Below are 20,738 nucleotides of genomic sequence, written 5' to 3' on the forward strand. Positions count from 1 at the left end.
GGTTGTTTCCAATTCCTTGCAATTGTGAACTGTGCCACAATGAATATTGAAGCACAGATGTCTGGTCATGGGTTTTTTCTTGCCTCTTCTGGGTGTATGCCCAGTATGGGGATTACTGGGTCATATGGTAGTTCAATTTCCATCTGTTTTAGATATTGCCAAATCTATTTCCATAGTGGCTGTACATACCTACAGGTCCACCAGCAGTGGGTGAGAGTTCCTATCTCACCACAGCCCCTCCAACACTCCATGCTTTCTGATTTTTTTGAATTGGGCTATCTTTGAGGGTCTTAGGTGGTATCTCATAGTTGTTTTGATTTGCATTTCTCTTATGGCTAATGATTGGGAACATTTTCTCATGTTTATTGGCCATTTGGATTTCAGACTCTGTGAAAGTTCTGTTCAGGTCCTTTGCCCACCTCCTCAGTGGCCAGTTAGTTTTTCTCTTATTGTAAGCTTGCAAAGTGTTGCAGATTTTAGTAATAAGGCCTTTGTCTGATGTGTCATTGCTAAAGATGTTTTCCCAATTGGTGGACTCTCTTATTACTCTCTTGGTGAATTCTTTTGATGTACACAGGTGATTTATCTTCAGTGTATCCCACTTGTCAATTTGTGACTCCCCTGTATTTGTATCCTTCCCTATTTCTGATAGCCTATGTATTCCCTGTGCCCAGGTTCTCAGGTTTGTCTCAATTGCCTCATTAATGGTCCTAATAGTTTGGGGCTTTACCTCAAGGTCTGCGATCCACCCTTGAGTTTATTCTTGTGCATGGAGTGAGGCAAGGGTGTTTCTTCATTTTTCTGCAGGGAGATATCCATTTTTTCCAGCACCATTTATTGAAGAGTGCATCAGCTTCCCATTTGATATTTTGGGGCTCTTATCAAAAAACAGTTGCCTGTATGCTGATGTTTTTATTTCTGGGTCTTCAGCTCTTTTCCATTGGTCTAAGTATCTGCTGTTATACCAGTACCACACTGTTTTAGCTACTGTGGCTGTGTAATACATGCTAAAGTCAGGTAGAGCAAGACCTTGCACTTTGTCCTTCTTAAGGAGTTCTCTGTTAATTCTGGGCTTCTTCCCTCTCCATATGAAGTTGGTAATCAGTTTTTCCAATTCTTGGAAGAAAGAATTTTTATGATTTTTTTTCTCAGCCAACTTCTTTCTTTTTACTGGTGCATTTAATCCATTAAACACATTAAGATTATTGAAATGTAAGGTCTTATTGCTGTAATGATGATTTTTTGTGTGTGTGTGGTATATTAGTTTTGTTGCTCTTTTTATATGTGTGTGTTGTTTTCTCTTGCTTTTAGTGTGTTTTTTGAGAGAAAATGGTCTTGTATGTTGTTCTCAGGTTTGTCTGCTGATATTGCTGACTTTTTGCTCATATTATGCCATTTAGTTTAGTTTGTTTTTTTTTTTACAGTGGTCGTCTTGTTTTTGCAAATTCCTTTAATTTCTCCCTGTCTAGGAATATTTTTATTTCTATCTTATATTTGAGTGATAATTTTGCTGGATACAAGATTCTTGGTCCACAATTTAATTTTGCTTATTATTTTTCCTTTAAGACTTTATGTATGTCACTTCATTGGCCTGTATGCATGATTTCTGCTGAAGGTTGAGCTTATTTTAATTACTGTCTATTTGTATGTGCCTTTTCTTTTTCCTTGATTGCTCTCATAATTCTTTCCTTGTTTTTGATATTGGAGTGTTTGGCTACATTATCTCAAGCTGTCTTTCTTTTGGGCTCCATCCTTATTGGAGTTCTCTCAGCTTCTTGGATATTTATCTTTACATCCTTTATATAGCTAGGAAATCATCCTCCCCCCACCCGCACCCAGTTTTCAGACTACATTATGTGAAATTTTTGGTTAGTTTGGTTCTACCATTTATTTCTGAAATTCCTGTAAGTCATAGGTCATACTCTTGATTATAGCCCACATTGTTCCTAGACTTCCTTTGGTATCTTTTACATTTTTTGTTGCTTGCTTTTTTCTTAGATTGGAGTCAAAAGCCTTGTCTTCAAGCTAACTAATTCAGGTTTCCACCTCTGTAATTCTATTTCTCTGTTCTTTTATGTGGTTTTTGTTAAGTGCCATCGAGTCAATTATGACCCCGAATGACCCCATGCACAACAGAATGACACATTGCTTGGTTCTGAATCATCTTCATAATTATTCCGGTGCCTACACCCATTATGCCAACCCATCTCTCTTCTTTTATACTATTGTATGACTCTGTTATCATGGTGTCTGGCTTCTGGATTTCTGGGACTTTTTCTTGTAAGGCTTTTAGTGAAATTTCAAGTTTTTCAATTCTTCCATTTTTTCCCTCTCATATTCTATCTTCATCTCTTGTACATGTACAATCAACATTCCTCCCTTTTTTTCTTCCTTGTAATTCCATAGTCTGTTCAATTCCGGGCACTGGTTTTATATCTTGGTGTTGTTTGCTTTTTTGTGTCTACATATTTTTTTTTATTTGTGGGGTTGTTTTTGTACACCCTTTTTGAGCACATCTTCCTAAAATATAAATTTTGTTGTAGTGCCCCTGCAGTGGAAATTTAAATTTTCAGCGGGGGATCTACTTGGAATGAATTTGCTTAAGCCTTGCTTTGAAAACCACTGTCATAAATTTTAAAAATAATTGAAAATGAAATGAAAGTTTTATTTGATGGTTTTAAATTAGAGTTGTTATCACTGTTAAGTTATGGTGCAGAGAAATTGGGGGGAGAGAGGTAGCCCAGGGAATAAGGTAAAGGTGAAAAGGATAGAGAAGAAAGTAACAAAAGAAGAATAAATAAGGAAAGAGTAGTGCTAATTTGAGAATTATTTTTAAAATAAAAATAAATTTAAAATGATACTTAGTTTGAAAGGACCAAAGGAAGGGTAATGCTAATTGAAAAAGAATTATAAAAGTAGTACAATTTAAGTGGAGAGCAAATGTTTTGAGAATGATGAGGGCAATGAAGGTACAAATGTGCTTTACACAATTGACGTATGTATGGATTATGATAAGAGTTGTATGAGCCCTAATAAAATGATTTTTTAAGTAGGAAAAAAGAAAAGAGAGCGACTATAGGAATTAAAAATGGAAAAAGAAAGACTTGTCAGTGTTTGTTGGGACCTGAGGTCTGCCCAGGGTATTGTATCTGATGTGGTTGGATAGAGGGTTTCCAAGAGAAGGGTGGGAAGTCTGGGCAAGGTCGGATCAATGGAGCAGTTAGGGTCAGTGCTGCTGGGACAGGGACTCTGACGTGGCCGGACAGTTAGGGTGGCTGGAATCAGTTTAGGTTCTGGAATATCTGCAAAGTGCTGATCATCAGGTACTTGGAAAGTAATTTGTAAAGTTTAACAATCATTGTTATTATTCCTGTAGATTAAGCACCTACTATGTGTGAGGGGAGGGTTACAGTCTCAGAAACTGACAAAGGCAATTCTACCCTGTCTTAGAGGTTTGCTAATCATTCTGAAAATTCTGCTAATTTGGTGATTCTTTTCTCACTTAGTAAGACTTTTATTTTAAAACATCCCCACATAAAGCTTTTTTTTCATACGGCAATTAAAAAAATGGCATGTGCCTCAACAGAGAGTATATTCTGTTAGTTTCACAACATAATAGCAAAACAATAAACTTACTCACTGCCATCAAGTCAATGCTGACTCATGGTGATCCTATAGGACAGGTAGTAGTGCCTCAGTGGGTTTGTGTGGGTAGAAAGCCTCATCTTTCTCCCACAGCGTGGCTAGTGCTTTCGTGCTGCTGACTTTGCGGTTATCTCAACACATAACCATTACGCCACCGTGGTCCACCAAAATAAGAGTGTTAAAATAAATCAAATAAAAAGTTGGTGAGATTTAAGGCTAGACAAATAACTGCTCCTCTGGAAAGGTGTAAAGACAAATATTTTCTAGAGAAATAAACATCTCTTAAGAAAAGAAACAAAATTATAATTTCTTATAATTCACTATGAAACTAAAAACCTAGATTTTCTTCCTCAGGAGAGTACTAGTCCAAACACCAAATACTATTTGTATTTAGTGTTTCTGATACTACATTACATTGAAAAACTGAAATTATATAATATTGATATAGAGTAGTTTGTTGAAATTTGCTATGTTACTGTAGTGTCTAACAAACTGATCTACATGTCCTAGAAATTCATTTCAAAATATCCAGCACGGTTTTTCTCACCTGGCAAAAAACCCAAAAGATAGTGCTCTCCATTGTCCCAGAAATTATATGATTGAACAATAAGATATCCTTATTTTAAGAGCTTTCCTCCGTGACACTGGAATGAGTATATGAGGACAAAATAAGAAGTTAAAGTAAAAGACAAAATCAATTTGGATACTGTGGTACTGTTGTCCATACATTTTCTAGTTTTATTTCTGGCAAGTCAAACTATCCATGTCTTGTTCTTTATACAGGTAAGTTCTAACTAATATTAGACTGTTGATTATTTTGACAGAAGTTCCCCAAATCAATACTTTAATATCCTGAAGATTCGATTTGCATGGTTTAATATGGCAGTAGGTGGGCAAGAGGATTTAGGGTCTCATTAAAATATCGCCCAGTCTTTTTCTTTTCCTTCCTCTTTCCCTTCATAAAAAAAATCCTTGGAAACATGAGTGGTATAGCTGCAATAATGACAGCAAACTGGTGGCACAGTGGTAAGGCTTTGAGCGGTCTGAAACCACCAGCAGCTCTCAAGAGAAACATGAGGCTTTCTGATACCCTACAGAGCAACAGTTTTGGAAACCGATGGGAACAGTGCTAGCCTGTCTTGCCGTTTCACTACGAGTCGAAATAGACTCAATGGCAATTAGTGAGTATGCATGCATTAAACGTTATGTAAATGTGCCCACGTGGCGCAGTGGTTAAAGTGGTTGGGTATTAACCAAAAGGTTGGGAGTTCAAATCCACCACCCCTTCTGCAGGAGGATGGCATGGCAGTCTGTTTCTATGTGGTAAAGTCCCTTGTCTAACTCCCACCCAAGGATGGGATGGGACGAAGATGGTATGTGAAAGACTCATACACATGATTGGTTAGGGTTTTTGTGTTGCATCTCTGGCCATAAGAATAAATCATTTTAGAAACAGGAACAAGGAGATATTTCTCACGATCATCTAGGAAGAAAACCTACTAGTGGAACATGCTGGAAACCCCTGCCCAAAGTGTCAAAATGGGCAGTCACCATGCCACACTGACCAGAGACCAAGACAATAGACCCTGAGACAGAGCCGAGGAGCAGTATGACACAGAACAGTGAGCAGGCCTTCAGTCCCAACAAGACAGAGGCAACGGATCACACAACTGAGGGGCTGATGACCAGAGAGAGATTTGGCTGTTGACTAAGCAGAGGTGTTTGTGTGGACCAATGACGGTATCCTTAATATTTTATGATCCTGACTTGTGACTGTTTAACCTCACTAATAAAGCGCCTCAATTTGTGAGTATTGTCTGTGAATTCTATGTGACCATTGCAATAGGTTACCAATCCAGCCAATAAATACAGCGCTGTGAAGAAGTAGAGTGGGAAGAATGGTTGGTGTCAGATAGGTAAAGAAGGATGGAGGTTGGGGGTCTATCTGACCCCTGCCTTGTGGCAATGGGCTTTGAGAAAATGTGCAGACGAATTCTCCTCTGTTGTGTAATCATAGGAGGTCACATGCCATAAATAATTTCAGTTTTAAAAACTTTACAGGGGCTGTTCAACTCTGTCCTACAGGATCCGTAAGAATTGGAATTGACATAAAAGCCACGGGTTTCAAACTTGCCCTCATTTTGAAATGAGTGAACCAATCACCATACACACTGCAATTTCTTCATCAAAATTGCCTTTATTGTTGCATGTGCAGCATCCAAATTATTGAAAAGCTTTCTTGGGTTAAAGCAAGGATGCATAAAAACCGTATGCGTTTGTTCCAGTTTGCCTACAAATGCGACTGAAAGACATGGTCAGGAAATGATCTTGTTCATGATGTGGAGACTGCTTAGAAATGACTTAAAATTATTAAAGTAGCTCACCCTATTCGTGGTCAAAGGGAAGCGTGTACCATGGGAAATGTTCTGAAGAAGACAGTAAAACTCAATATAAATTGCCCAAAATGTGTTCAATACACACCACTAAGTTTTCAAGAACTTAGTTAATTGATAATTAATAAATTACACTAAAACTTTTTTCTTTCTTTCTTTTTTAACATCATGAATGATTTTGTGAATCGTGGTTGATCTTTACTCCTGAGTAAGCTTTTTCTGATCACTAAATCATTACCTTCTGGCATCTATTCTGAATGTCCCAGGTATTAAGACAAGACTCTCCAATTAGTCTTTTTGCAACTTTTATACACCTAGCCTTAGGTAACCCTGGTAATTGTTCAGTTTATACATGTTTCTTTTCCCAGCCTGGTGGGATTTCATCCTATGCCTGTGCAGATTAATAATCCAGCTGTAGACAAGGCGACTCCGATGCAGAGTTCCAAAGCCTTTCTCTGGGCATTCCACTTCATTTTCCTACTCCGCCTCCTAAATCCCCAGCCACTTTAGCCTTCCCAAACTTTGACTTCTGTCATCTCATTGTAGCAAGACTGATGTGCAGCTCTGCTTGAGAATCCCCTTCCTGGGACAGGATCTGGAATACACCTCCAGGCAGAGAGGCAGGCATTCATTGAATGCGGCCAGTTCACTTTATTTTCTCATGGATCATAGCCCTGGGCTGCCTGTTTCTCATGTCTGAAAATAGCACTTCCCATGTTCTGTGCCATTTTCTACTTCTTCGCGGTGGGACAGCAAACACGGGACCACTTTACTCTCAAGGGCTGAACCCAAATTCTGAGTTGCCTTTGTTAACAACTTAATTTTAAAGAGAAATAAGACATCAAAACAAAAGAGGGAGTTTCTTACCCCTTCTTTGTGGTCCCCAAACTCAGAGAATATTTTGAAGGAACACAATTTTAATCCCTCAAAGATGACCAAACTTCTGTTTGGATGTGGTGAAAATCTAAGATTTCAGAATTCTTCAGAGTAAGAGCAGACAGATGGAAACATCACTTTAAGAATTATATAGACCTAGATGGTGGAATTCTTGAGAGACAATAACTTCACATTTTTATTTTCTTGTTTAATAAATGATCGTGATTCTATAGCAACACATAGTTGTTTCACACTTCCTATGTAAGTGGGCCAGAAGAATGCAAAAAGGCCACATTAGTTGGGGAAGTTTAGTTAGTTTAGTTCGTTTCCCTAACACTTATGTTGGGCGGGCGGGCATGGGGGTGGGGGTGGGGGGTGGGAATCAGTTGATATTATCAGGACTTTAGGAATGCACAGGTCTTTGGAAATCACTTTGCTCCCAAATTTGTGGGCACATAAAATATTGAGTCTGTATTGCCTAGAATTCTGCTCCAATTCTCCCTTACCTGCAAAATATAAATGCACCACCGGTAATAACTGAGAATTCCAGATTCATATTTTTTCATAAAAATAACAATAAAGGAGATGCACAAATAATTGAATTTAAAGAAGAGCCACAGAAACTCTCACTGGAAACAAAGGATGTCTATTTGGGCCGCTTACATTTGCTGTACCTACCTCTGAAGGTCAAGTGATATATGTTGACAACTAGTCAATGAAAACTTGATTTTCAGTTCACTTATATTTTAATTTATGATAGTGATTTTAAGGCAGGATATGATGGGATTCATTCTGAGTAGATCTTCGGCTGAGAAACTGAATTCCCATGCCAGATGCAGTGAATCAGAATCTATATTTTAATAAGATCCCCAAGTGATTCTTAGGCATATATGTGGATCTTGCTAAATGTATTTTCTATTTTTTTTTCTGGCATGGACAGGAGAATTCTTAGTAGGGGTCAAGTTCTTAGCAGGGCGTCTTAATCTCTAATTAAGCCTGATATCAGGATCACCTGCACTTTAAAAAATGCAGATCCCTAAGCTCCAATGTAACCCTGCAGGTAAGCTACTCTGGGTTTGATGCTTGGACAACTTTATGCTTGCTATACACTTCAAGTGGTTTTGAAAATTAGAGTCAGTGTGAAAAAATGATATTCACAGTTTTTAAACCTCTTATCTCTACCAAAAATCCTAACCAGGCAAAAAGATGAGACCTATCCTGGAAGCAGTAAAGAATGGTCTCTACATCTATTTTTCTTACACAAAAATCAAAGGTATTCCAATGAAAATTGATGTAAAGTTCATAGTATCTTGTTAAAAAACTGCTATCCTTTCTGTGGTTTCAGTGAGGAAAAGATATGTACTTGGCCATTTACAGGTTCTGTCAGTTTAGAATTTTAGGCCATTTCTGTGCAGTGCAGGGGACAGTGGAAGCTGTGGAGTGACATGGCAGCCTGACAGTAGAGTGTGAAGGAAAATTGACAGATGTAGGAGTGTGAGGCTGGCGTAATGCTGAGTAGGCTGTTTTGTAACAGATAAAAAAAGGAACATCTCAAAACTAGTCACGTTAGTGATGAGACTTTAACTAGGTCAAAAGCGTATGAGTATCTGTGAATACACTGTATAGATTGTCAAAATTGTATCACATGGCTAAAGCTGAGTATTCTGGGTTAGCGTATAGAAAACATTATCTCTGGCTGAATAGAAAGAAAGAAAGAAAATTCCACAAGCATGGATAGACTATTTTTTTTTCAGAAATATCAAACTTTCCTAAAAGAACTTAGCATTTCAGATTAAATTATAATTTATGACTAAGAGGTCATGCTGCCTCTGTGGGTTAGATATTGGACTGCTCCCTGTGAGGTCTAAGGTTCAAACCCACCGGCTGTTCTGAGAAATGTAGGTGAGGATCCCATAGAGATGTGCAGACTCAGAATCCTAAGTCGGGTTGCTTTGAGTTAGACTTGACTTGATAGCAGTGGGTTTGGGTAGGGTGTTTGTTTGCTTTTTTAAGAAGCCATGAAAATCCTGTTTTGTTACATCTTATTCAGTACATCCGGATACAAACATGAAATTAAAAAATAGAAATGATGCCAAGTTCCAGTCAAGTCACTGGGTATGTGCCAAAGGTCAGAACACATAACACTTCAGAAACCTTCTCTCACTTGTGAATAAAATTCTAAGAATTAGGGTAAAACCTTTAGCTAGAATTTCAAAACAAAAGTAAAAACCTGAGTTTAATTGAGTTACACATCAAAGAGAAATACTATCACTTTGATTCCTACGGTTTGATATGTTAACACTCAAGTAATATCATCCAACCAACCAACTCACTGCCATCGAGTACTGACAACTTTTAGTGACCCTAAAGGACAAGGTAACTGCCCCCATGGGTTTCTAGGGCTATAGTTCTGCATGGGAGTAGAAAGTCCCATATTTCTCCAATGGAGCATGGATAACCACGACCCATAACTACTTTAATTCCATAACAGTTAACATATCCCAAAAATATGCAATATTCAGTGAATTCAGTGGTTTGAAACTGACAACTGGAAAAAGATGTTCCATAAATATTACAGCCTATGAACCCCAACCAGGTGGTTCCACGCTATCTTATAAAGTAGGTATGAGTTGGAACAAACTCAATGGCAAAGATAATGCTAATGTGCCATCAATTATCTATCATTTTATTGAAAACGTGGCTTCTTACAAGCTGTCATGATGTTGAGAACTTTGTTGCTGGTATTTCCAATGGAACATGAGCCACTAATGATGACCACGGTTCAGAGAAGCTTCTGGACATCGGCAGAAAGCCAGGTGTTCTACTATAGAAAATTAACCAATGAAAATGTTACAGATCATAATATAACATTATCTTATTTAATTGCTTTGGATACATCATCAGGAATGATCAATTGCTGGGGGAAGATATCATGTTTGGTAAAGAAGAAGGTCAACAAAGTAGACACTTAATGGGATGGAGTGGCAAATAATTCCAATGATGGATTCAACCATACTGGCAATTATAAGGATGTTACAGTACAGGATAACATGTTGTTCTGTTGTACATAAAGTTGCCATCAAATGAGTCAACATTGACTTAATCACAACTGTGTTTGTTACATAATCTATTGTCAATTTGAAACTTAAGAGTAAAGAGGAGTTGTTTAGCCTGTCAATCAGATCACAGTTTGATGACCTCATTTGGAGCCACTAAGGAGATAAATTGCTTGCTGGAGGTGGGGTGCTCACTCACTCCCTGTGAGACATTACTGACGATGAGTCTGATGGAGCTAAGCTGATGCAGCCAGAGCCCTGGAGCTGGAGGAGCCATGTGGAGACCGCTGGCAGTCCTGAGATGCTTCAACCACCACTGGCTCCACAAGACTTTCCACCCACTGGCCTGTAATCTTCCTACATTTGACCTTGTTGCATGTGTTTCATGAGTCGAAAGAGGAATTTAGAGATTGGTATCGGACATACGGGCTAATATTACACTTATGGACTTGATCTGGACTGGGCTGAGATGTTTTCTCACTGTTGAATTGCTCTTGTATATAAACCTCTTTCTTATACACATATGAGTGGCTATGTATTTGTTTCTCTAGTCACCCCAGACTAACACAGCAGCTAACACACTAACATGGCAATGGGGAAAAAAACAGGTTGATCCTTACTTGGATTCTTAATGTGTTAAAGCTTCACAAATGTTTCCTACAGTAGTATATTTTGTTTGATATGAATCAATTCAGTCAATCATCATTCAACAAGATATTTCAGATCATACTAGGTGCCATGCACTATACATAATAGGAAAGGACCAATGGTCAAAAAGGAGAGCCAGAAAGTGAATCAATAGAATAACATGTAATATAATGATATAATGATAACATAAGATAATATAATGATGACATATAATGATAACATAATATTAATATAATATAATGATATTATGTACTACAATATAATGATAACATAAGGTATGCTGTGTTTCACTACCAATTGTTGTACCGATGCTGTGAAGAAAACACACTAGATGACCAGCTAAGGAGTCACTAATGATGTCACTTTAGACAGAGCTTCTGTAGCAGCTATGATGAGCCAGCAGCCCTTGATTACCCTTATCTGAAGGATTAAAAGATGGCAGCTAGGAAGATAGGTGCCTGGAAAGCATTCTCAGGTGGGAATAGAAAATGTAAAACTATAAACAAAACGGGAGTTAAGGTGGGTGTGAAATGAAAAAGACTTCAGTGAAGGTGTAATGTAACTCTCCAGGAAAGGGTGGCATACACTGAGGCAGCAGAAGTAGGAATTGTTGTTTGCAGAGACAGTTTAGTCTTCCAAACGAAGACGGAAAAGGAAGAAAGGACCAAAGAGATACTTCAGAAAATCAACAAATGGAAAGCATTTTGGGTCACAACAGAATATTATCTGACTTACTTGCTTTGGACACACCATCAGGATTAATCTATCCCTGGAAGAGAGCACTCTGTTTGGTGAAGTAGAGGACCAGAAATTGAGATGGACTGGGACAGTAGCTGCAATAATGGACTCTGACACGCTGGTGATTGTAAGGACGACAAGGGTTATACAAGGTCTCACTCTATTTGCCATTCTATTCATTCCAGCATAAAGTTACCATGAGGTGGAAGAGCGACTAAGGTAAAAAGGGTGTCGTAGTCACCTAATCTGGCGTCAATTTAAGGATTAAGAGTGTAGGGGTGGAGTCTAGGCTGTCAATCTGGAGATAGCCAAGGAGACCTCTGTGTGGGCATGGCCTTCTCCTGAGAATGCTGTGAAATCTGGTACTTTCTCCTTGGAAGCAGAAGTCACCTCTCTCCCCCTGCTACTCCCTGGGAGACATTGCAGAAGACAAGGCACACGGATGCAACCAAATCTCGGAAGCCGGAGAAGCTACAGAGACACTCCTGCCAGTGCTGAGATGCCTATAACGCCACTGGACCCAAAAGCTTTCTACCCACTGGCTTGTGATCATCCTGCATTTGGCTTCATTGCAGGTGTTTTGTGGGTCTGAAGAGGACTTTATGGATTGATATCAGACAAATGGGTTAATATCAGACTTATGGCCTTAGATTGGACTGGGTTGGAATGTTTTCTCAGTGTTCAGTTCCCCTTGCATATAAACCTCTCCCTTATATACATATGCATGTTTATGAATTTGTTTCTCTAGTCTACCAAGGCTAACACAAGGGGATTGGCAGAGAAGGGAAACTTATCTGATTGCATCTTACAATGTTCTGATTTTAGAGCTATGCAAATGTTTTCATGATTACAAAAATAAACTGCATTTAGAAAGAATGAAATTCTAAGAATTGGAAGCAAAATGAAATGAATGAATTGAATTACTTAGGAGTAGCTCAACCATATTCCCAGGCATTATGTTAAGTTTTTAATAAAACAAACAAAATATAGTCATTTGTACATCTCAGCCTAAGAACAAGCACAAAACAAGTATGTATTATACATGTTTTCAGTAACATGTGATTTGATAATATGCATCTGTACGTGTGTGATCCCTGATGCTGTAGTTGTTAACGCATTGACTGCCTAACCAAAAGTTGGCCTTAACTCAACTAGCCACTGAGTGGAAGATAGATTTAGCCATCTAGTCCCATAAAGACTATCTACCCTTGGAGACACCATGAGTTCTACTCTGTCTTCGGGGTTGTCATGAGCTGGAATAAACTCAACAGTAATGGATTAGGTTTGCCTTCAGTAGAGGCAGTTTATTTTGGGTTGCGAAGCTCACATCTAAGGAGCGCTGGTGGGGTAGTGGTTATATGTCGGACTGTGCGCTATATGATCAGTGCTTTGAAACCAAGAGCAGCTCCTCAGGAGAAAGACTGGGCTGTCTACTCAAATAGTTACAGTCTCGGAAACCCACAGGGGGTTGCTGTGAGTCAGCATTGATTCCATTGTTTGTTTGTTTTGCGTATAACTCATGCATGCATACACTTAAAAATTAGCAGAAGAGTATGTATATTAAGCATGTTGAAAATTCAGATTTTTACTTAAAGAGAATAGAGGTACAGATATAAAATTAAAGACATTAAATGAATATTGCATTAGAAATATCTACATGAACTCAAGGAATATTTTATCAACATGTTTTTTCCAGTCTGTTTAATGAAAAATTCTAGAATCCCTATCCATTGAGCACTTAAATTAAAGATTTAAATTAAGGTGCTCAAATACAACTGCCCACTAAAAAGAACAAGAGCAAGAAATGAACAAGAATATTACACTAATCTTACAAAACAAGAAAGTTAGACAGCTTTAGGATCAGATTAACAATGATTGGGTATTAAATAGAATCAGTTAAGTTGCCCACAAAAGAGATAATTTGAACAATAATAATAATGCAATGAATAAATAATTGAAATGCAAGCAAATGTATGCTTTCATGAGAATGTACACCAGATGAGAGATTTTCCCATGAACTTTTTGGCGTTCCCTCACATCTGTCACCTCTTAGGTAAAAATTTATAAACAATGGGAAAGATTTCCCAGTGATCCTACATTTCCAGTACAATTCTACTTGCTTTTAACAATTAGAATATGATGACTATTTTATATTTATAGGCTATAAATATTTAATGCACAGACGTGAAGAAAGGGAATTTAATTATAATATTTCTATCTTGCAAACCTTAATGAAATAATGGATTTAGGCAAAGAGCATCAACAATAACTGAAAACTAGCAATTAAGTTGTTGCTGTGGAGCATTTTCATGAGTGAGTGAGATGTCATGTGACAAGTTTTAACATCTCAAAAAGAATACAAATGCCAACCACACGTTGATTTTGCCACATATATACGATCTACCTTCCATAGCTCCTAATTGAACTAATAACGTTCAGGAAGCATGTGAATCAGAAGAGTTGTTAAAAGATGCCATGCAATAGGATATGCAAAGAAAATAAGTCAGGGTGAAGTAAAATAACGAGACTTAAAATATATCAATCAAATATCTTGTGTGAACCTTACTTGAAGCAAATATTATTTTCAACAATTTGGAGATATTTGAAAGTTTAATAGCTATTGGATAATATAAGATTATTAAAACATTTTTCTCTTTAGGAATGCTTACTGAAATATTTACAGATGAAATGCTATGTCTAAAATGTGCTTTCCAGATCCCTGTTAATGTTTCAGGGAAGGGGCAGCGGTGCAGGGGTGAGGGCACAAACACAACTGAAAAATGGTAATTGTTGAATCTATGATGGATGAGGATTCATATATTTTTTTGTAATTCTTAAAATAGTCGAATCTTTCCCACAAAATATTAAAAGAGACATTTAGAAAAGTTGGAGGAAGGACATTTAATGAAAATGGACCAGTTCTCTTCTAGCCTGTGGCCGCTGTGTTTACAAAGACCCTGCCCCTTTGCCCAGAAACTACTGGCAGCGCCGCCCCCAGACTCTATTGGGATCAGATGCAGAAACCTGTGCAGAAGAACTCAGACTTGCTGACATCACTCTAGCAAACTGTTGTCTCCACTGTTGTCTCCAAACAGAAACGAAACTCATGCATCAGAAAAGGTGACTTCAACATACCCAAAGAACATGGCTGCACAAATGCCAGAATCCAATCAGATCAAACAGTTTAAGGAGTTTCTTGGAACCTACAATAAACTTACAGATATCTGCTTTGAGGACTGTGCTAAAGACTTCACAGCAAGAGAAGTGGAACCCGAAGAGACGACGTGTGCAGAGCATTGCTTACAGTAATACATTTAAATGGCGCTAAGAGTATCCATGAGATTTCAGGAATATCCTATTCAGCAGAATGAAGCTCTAGCAGCCAAAGCAGGACTCCTGGGCCAACCATGCTGGAGGTGGATGGACTGGGGATGGGATGTTGCCCTGGAATGAGGATTCACTTGACAGAATGCCTTGAGAGCAAGTCACCGTGCCACACTGCCTGGCAAATGGGAGCCACTGGAGAACCAACTGCTATGGACCAGGAATAATCTAATAAGAGGTCTTGTGCTGTGGAAATATTAAGATACAACACTTGTTGAGGCCTTAAGATTCGCAGCTTGGTCAGGTGATTAGAAAAATTAAAACTTGTTTCTTCAGTTGTTACTGTTCATTTTTAAATTTAAAGAAGTGTCCAATCATGTAAGAGACAGGGAAAAAATTTATTACTAAAAATAAATGGAAGCCACATTGGGGCGGAAAAAGGGTGTGTGTGTGTGTGTGTGTGTGTGTGTGTGTGTGTGTGTGTGTGTGTGTCCAGAAACAAGATTCCTATAGCATAGTCAGAATGGAAAGAGATGATTTTATTAACAAAGGAGGAGTTGTGAAGATTGACAAGTTAAAATGGCATGCTATATTTAGAGGTGATTGAGTCGCTAGTAGTTCGGAAGGGCTGGATGAAGAGATTGAAGGAACGAGCATATTTAAGGATGCATTTTAAAGTGTCTGTTGAACATCTGGGCAGATGGAGGTGTCTTTTATGGATATTGAGATGATTTGGGGGATAGGAGGCAATAGCTACAGAAATTTCAGTTGGGAAACAAGAAGACTTTTATTGAGGTATTTTAGAAGTCTATTACAAAACAGCCCTGGTGCCAGGCATGTAGCAGACTGCTAACTGAAGGGCTAGTGATTCAATCCTACTAAGCAATCTGTGCAGGAGAAATTGAAGCTCTATGCACCAGTAAAGATTTAGTCTCAGAAACCTTATAAAGGTTGCTCTGGATTGGAAGGCATTGGGCAGTGTAGATCATAACAAACTGTGGATAGCCTTTCAAGAATTGGAATTCCAGAACACTTCCCCGTGCTCTTACTGGATACTGCATGGTTTAAAATCAGGAAAGCTGTGCACCAGGGTTGTATCCTTGCACCACACAGATTCATTTTGTATGTTGAGCAAATAATCAGCGATGCTGGATTGTGTGAAGAAGACTGCAGCATCAGGATAGGAGGAAGTCTGATTAGCAACCTGTGATGAGATGGCACAGCCTTGCTTACTGAAAGTGAGAGGGGCTTAAAGCACTTGCTGATGAATCCATCTTCAGCCTGGATTACAGCTCAATGTAAAGAAAACAAAAATCCTCCGAATGGACCAATAGGTAACAACATGAAAAATGGGGAAAAGATTAAAATTGTCAAGGATTTTGGCTTGCTTGGATCCATAATCTATATTCATGTAAACAGCAGTCAAGACAAGTTGCATTTGGTAAATCAGTTTCTTGAAGCCTCTTTAGAATGCTGAAAGCAGGGAGGTAACTCTGAGGACTAAGGTGTGTCTGACCTAAACTGTGATATTTTCAATTGCCCCACATACATGTCAAAGTTGGAGATTCAATAAGGAAGGCTCAAGAAGAATCATTGTGTCTGGACTGGTATTGGAGAAAAATATTAAAGTCCCATGGACTGTCAAAATTGCAAACAAATCTTAGATACAATGTGGACAGAGTGCTCCTTAAAAGCAGGGATCACAAGAATTTGTCTTACAGATTTTGGACACGTTGTCAGGAAAGACCAGTCCCTGGAGAAGGACATCATTACTGGTAAAGTAGAGAGGCAGCAGGAAAGAGGAAATCCATCCTTGACATGGTGGATCGATATAGTGGCTGCAACAGTGACTTGTGCGTAAGGACAATTGTGAGGCTGGCACAGGACCAGGTAGTGTTCCTTCTGCTTAGCAAAGGGTTGCTTTAAGTTGGAATTGATTCCATGGCACCTAAAAACAACATGAGTTTCAACAGTACACAGTATATTTATGCGTATTATATTTTCACATGAAGAGATGAATCTTAGAAATACACATGCAAGACTCATAAGCATATGGAAAGTACTTAGTGACAGAAGACTAGATAAGAGTTATCTGTGAAAAGGATAAAACAGAAGGAAGGCCACAGCCCCGAAGACACACAATATCTGACATCATGTAGAGCGGAGAGAACAAAGGAACAAGGAATAAACACCTCCGGATGTAGGAAGAAAGCTTGCGAAGCAGCGGATTACTTTTTCATTTGGTTACATATTATAATTCATTTAAGAAAGTGTCCTAATTTTACCTGGAATTACTAAAGAGTACATGAGTTCTGCCCCTTCAAAGTCAATCACACAGGATAATAATCTAATGATCCTAAAAGAAAGCACTTGATTACCAATGAAAACTAAGTGCAATATAAAGAAGACACATTCCCTTCAGAATGTGAATGGGCAATGGGAATGGTTTGATAATTTGATAGACCGAATATAACAGAAAGACATCCCACTGGGGTACAAATCTATTTATAGTCAATCTAAGTCAACAAATCAAAAGATGTCAATGTTTTCTTATATAAGGAGTCTTCAAAAGGAAAATGGAATTAAAAGACCATCTTCATTTCTCAACACAAGCTCCATCAAAGTCCAGACACTTTTGTAAGTGATGGTACTAGTCATTTCTTTAGTCGATCCCTGAAGAAAGGAGGTCCCTGGAGGGTTACTGTAACCATATCAGTGCAGTCTCTTACATGATTAACTGGGGAAATAAAGGTTACACTTGAAAGTCTTTTTTTAAGATTAGGAAACAAAAAGAAGTCACAAGGAGCCAAATCAGGATCGTAAGGTGGGTGCCTAATGATTTCCCATGGAAACGCTTGCAAAATTGCCCTTGCTTTGTGTGCGGAATGAGCGGGGGACATTTGCAGGGTGGACAAGAACAGTCTGATGAAGCTTTTCTAAAAATTTTTCTTCTAAAGCTTGAGATAACTTTCTCAAAACTCTCTCACAATAGGCAGCTGTTATTTTTTGGCCCTCCAGAAAGCCAACAAGCAAAAACGTTTCAGCGCTCTAAATACATTTGCCGTGACCCTTGCACTTGACCTGTTCCCTTGTGCTTTCACAGAGCCCTTCAGTGCTCTTGGTAGCCATTGCTTTGATATCTCCACTGTCTTCGAGATCGTACAGATAAAGTCAAGCTTTATCTCCTGTTCAGTTCTTCCAGGAGATGCTTCAAGAACTTGATCTCATTTATTTTAAGTCTCCATGGAAAGATCTGCTCTCGTTGCAGCTGATCTGGGTGCAACGATTTTGGGAATTCGCTGAGTGGAACGTTTACTCAAATTTAATTTTTCTAAGAATTAGGTAAACTGAACCAACGGAAATGTCTATGGTGTTGTTGGCTTCTGTTTCTGCTATTAATAGCCATCCTTCTTCAATTAGGGCATGAACAAGATTAATTTTCTCCTTTTAAATAGATGTTGATGTTCTGCTGCCTTGAGCTTCATCCTCATAACCGTCATGCCGGTTCCTAAAATGAGTTACCCAATTTTAAATTGCCGATATCTTTGAGATATTATACCTTAATGTTTTATGTAGAGCATCACTGATTTCCCCATTCCTTTACCAAAACTTAACTATAAATTTGATGTTTGTTCTTGCTTCAAATTTAATTGATTTCATGTTGATTTTCAAACTGATACCCTATCCTTATTTAGTGCCTAAAACTAGAGCCTGTTCATATATGTTAAAACAAGTCAGTGCAAGTTTATTTTGGTGCAATTGTTTCTAACCAAAGATAGTTTTTTTCATAATTCCTAATTCCCATGAAGTTTTTGTAGATCCCTGATATTTTCTTGAAGTCAACTAAAACTGTTTAACTCATTTAGAAAGAGCTGAACCTATCTTTATATGCACCTAATTATGTTCTAATGCATACATTCAGTAATGCCATGAGGCTATCCATCTGCAAAGTGCCAGAAATAAACTGTCCAAATTCAGAGAACAGTTTATTTTAAGGCTTAAAAAATGACACTGATTTAAAGATTTCTTTGCTGATTTGAAACAACAATTACATTAATGTGGTGCATCTTGATATCAACTTTTGCTTTAAACAAGAGAAAATAAAATAAAGAAAAGAAAAATTAAATACCTTTTATGTGCATGTGCTAACAGTTAAGGTCACCTAACAGTTGCTTTTTTGAACCTCCTGGTTGGAGTTGAAATAAGATAAAACAGTTCAAAGGAATTATTAAAAGTTAACTTCACTTGTGTGAGTGATATCACGTTTAAGGGTAAGCCATCTTTTCAAGTGGTCTGCTACAGTCATGTCTTCATCAAGAGATGGTAAAAATAGCAAAGAAACAGGGGCACAGTTCAAAAGTCAGTAGGATAGTCAGTCAGTATAAATGTCCCAAGTGGGAGGTAAGCTTGCACTGAAGACAGTTAAGATCATCAATGAAGAGCCCATGAAACAGAGAGGCCAGGCTGTGAAACACTACAGAGAAGAACTAATTTTGAAAATTCTTATCCAGGGGAGTCTTTTAAAGGAGTCCTTGCTTGGTCCTCAAGGGGCTGAGGAGGACCAGTTACTTAAGACTAGTTTAATGCTCTTGTAGCAGCCAGGTTGGAACAATTGATTGTCCTAATGAGTTCCCCTTTTCCTTTCCTGCCCCACGCCCTCAGGACCAGTCCTTTTGTATTGTCATAGAGTTTCCTTTATATATATAATGGATTCATTATTTCTCAATCTATACCACTGCTTGTGTCTTGACTGAATTAAATAATACATCCTCAATTTATCACTGCTACAACCAGAAGAATGAGAAAAAATCAGTTATTCACACAGCATAAAATCCTTGCATAAAGAATATTTACAACATTTGACTTACTTTATTTTCATAAAAGTGGTTTGGGAATAGCTAGGTCTAACATGAATCTATTTTTTAGTGTTTTAATCGGTCCCAATATATTTCCTTCATTTTAACACCTGCTGAGATGGAAGAATCAGAACCAGTCACAAAATACATAATGAAGCAGACTTGAGATTGCATAAAGCAATAGGGATATAGGTAACTTTTCTAATAGGTGGATCATGTAAACAGGAGAAAAATCTCTAATTTTCTTAATTTTTTGTTTTTCAAAGAAATAATATTATTCATCAAGATAGGACAGATTTCTGTTTGAAATAAAAAAGGTTTCAGTTGAAGACAAAAAATCTTCCAACTTATAAAACAACTCTCCTAAAGTAAAATTGTTTACAATAACTTTTCTGTGAAGAGTAGAAAAGTTTACCCTAAGACTCCAGGTTATGAATGTTGAATTTAGCACTTTCTAAATGTAAATCAGCCTTCACTTTGACACAATTGGAGTAGCCCACTCTGCTTGAATCCAATGTGGTGGTAACACATCACAATCACCTCCGCATTGCTTCATGTACGGTTTTAAGTCAGTGAAAAGTCTTCTAAAGCTTCTTTGCATTAAACCCAAAACAAAACAAAAACCCTAAAACCCACTGCCATTGTGTCTATGTGTAGCAATGTAGCAAAGTTAATGAAAATTATTTGCACCTGTTTTGAATAAACCTTTAAATAAAAGATAGAGGTAGGAATGCGTACTTTTCCTTCATAAACTTACTGCCTGTGTTGGTCTGGGTACCTTAGAGAAACAAATCCGCAGAAACTCATGTATAAGAGAGAGTTTTATGTAAAGGTTAAGTTCACATCAAGAAAACATCCCAACCCAGTGCTGCCCAAACCCACAAGTCCAACATTAATCCATATGTCTGACACCAATCCACAAAGTCCTCCTCCATCTCACAAAACAGAGGCAATGGTGCTGACTGGAGGAGGAAAGCCACATCAGTGAACGTGCAAGCACCTCAGCGCTGGCAGGGGTCTCCACACAGCTGCCCCAGCACCTAGGGCTGAATCGGGGTAGGTCCATTCAGCGTCTCCTTGGGGATGTCTTGCAGGAAGGGAGCCTTGCCAGCTGAAGTAGGGAACTGGCTAAGGCAGCTGCACCCTGGTTCAACCATCACAGAGCAAGAGATCCGAAAACTAGGAAGGCGAGACTCACCAAG

The 20,738-nt window shown here is 38.2% G+C and overlaps 1 protein-coding gene across 1 annotated transcript; it reads left to right on the forward strand.

Annotated features, from left to right (window-relative positions):
- Positions 1–14,500: 14,500 nt before the first annotated feature.
- Positions 14,501–14,809, forward strand: LOC142458552 (mitochondrial import inner membrane translocase subunit Tim9-like). Its single transcript, XM_075559546.1, has 2 exons — positions 14,501–14,640; positions 14,698–14,809. Exons 1-2 carry the CDS (start codon positions 14,501–14,503, stop codon positions 14,807–14,809), a joined length of 252 nt encoding a protein of 83 aa, XP_075415661.1.
- The last annotated feature ends 5,929 nt before the right edge of the window (positions 14,810–20,738 follow it).

Source organism: Tenrec ecaudatus, chromosome 10 (genome assembly GCF_050624435.1).
Source record: "Tenrec ecaudatus isolate mTenEca1 chromosome 10, mTenEca1.hap1, whole genome shotgun sequence".
NCBI classification, from domain to species: Eukaryota; Metazoa; Chordata; class Mammalia; order Afrosoricida; family Tenrecidae; genus Tenrec; species Tenrec ecaudatus.

Coding starts and splice junctions, on each gene's coding strand:
- LOC142458552 (XM_075559546.1), top strand. CDS start 14,501: ATGGCTGCACAAATGCCAGAATCCAATCAGATCAAACAGTTTAAGGAG. Junction 14,641..14,697: donor GTGGAACCCGAAGAGACGAC/GTGTGCAGAGCA, acceptor AGTATCCATGAG/ATTTCAGGAATATCCTATTC.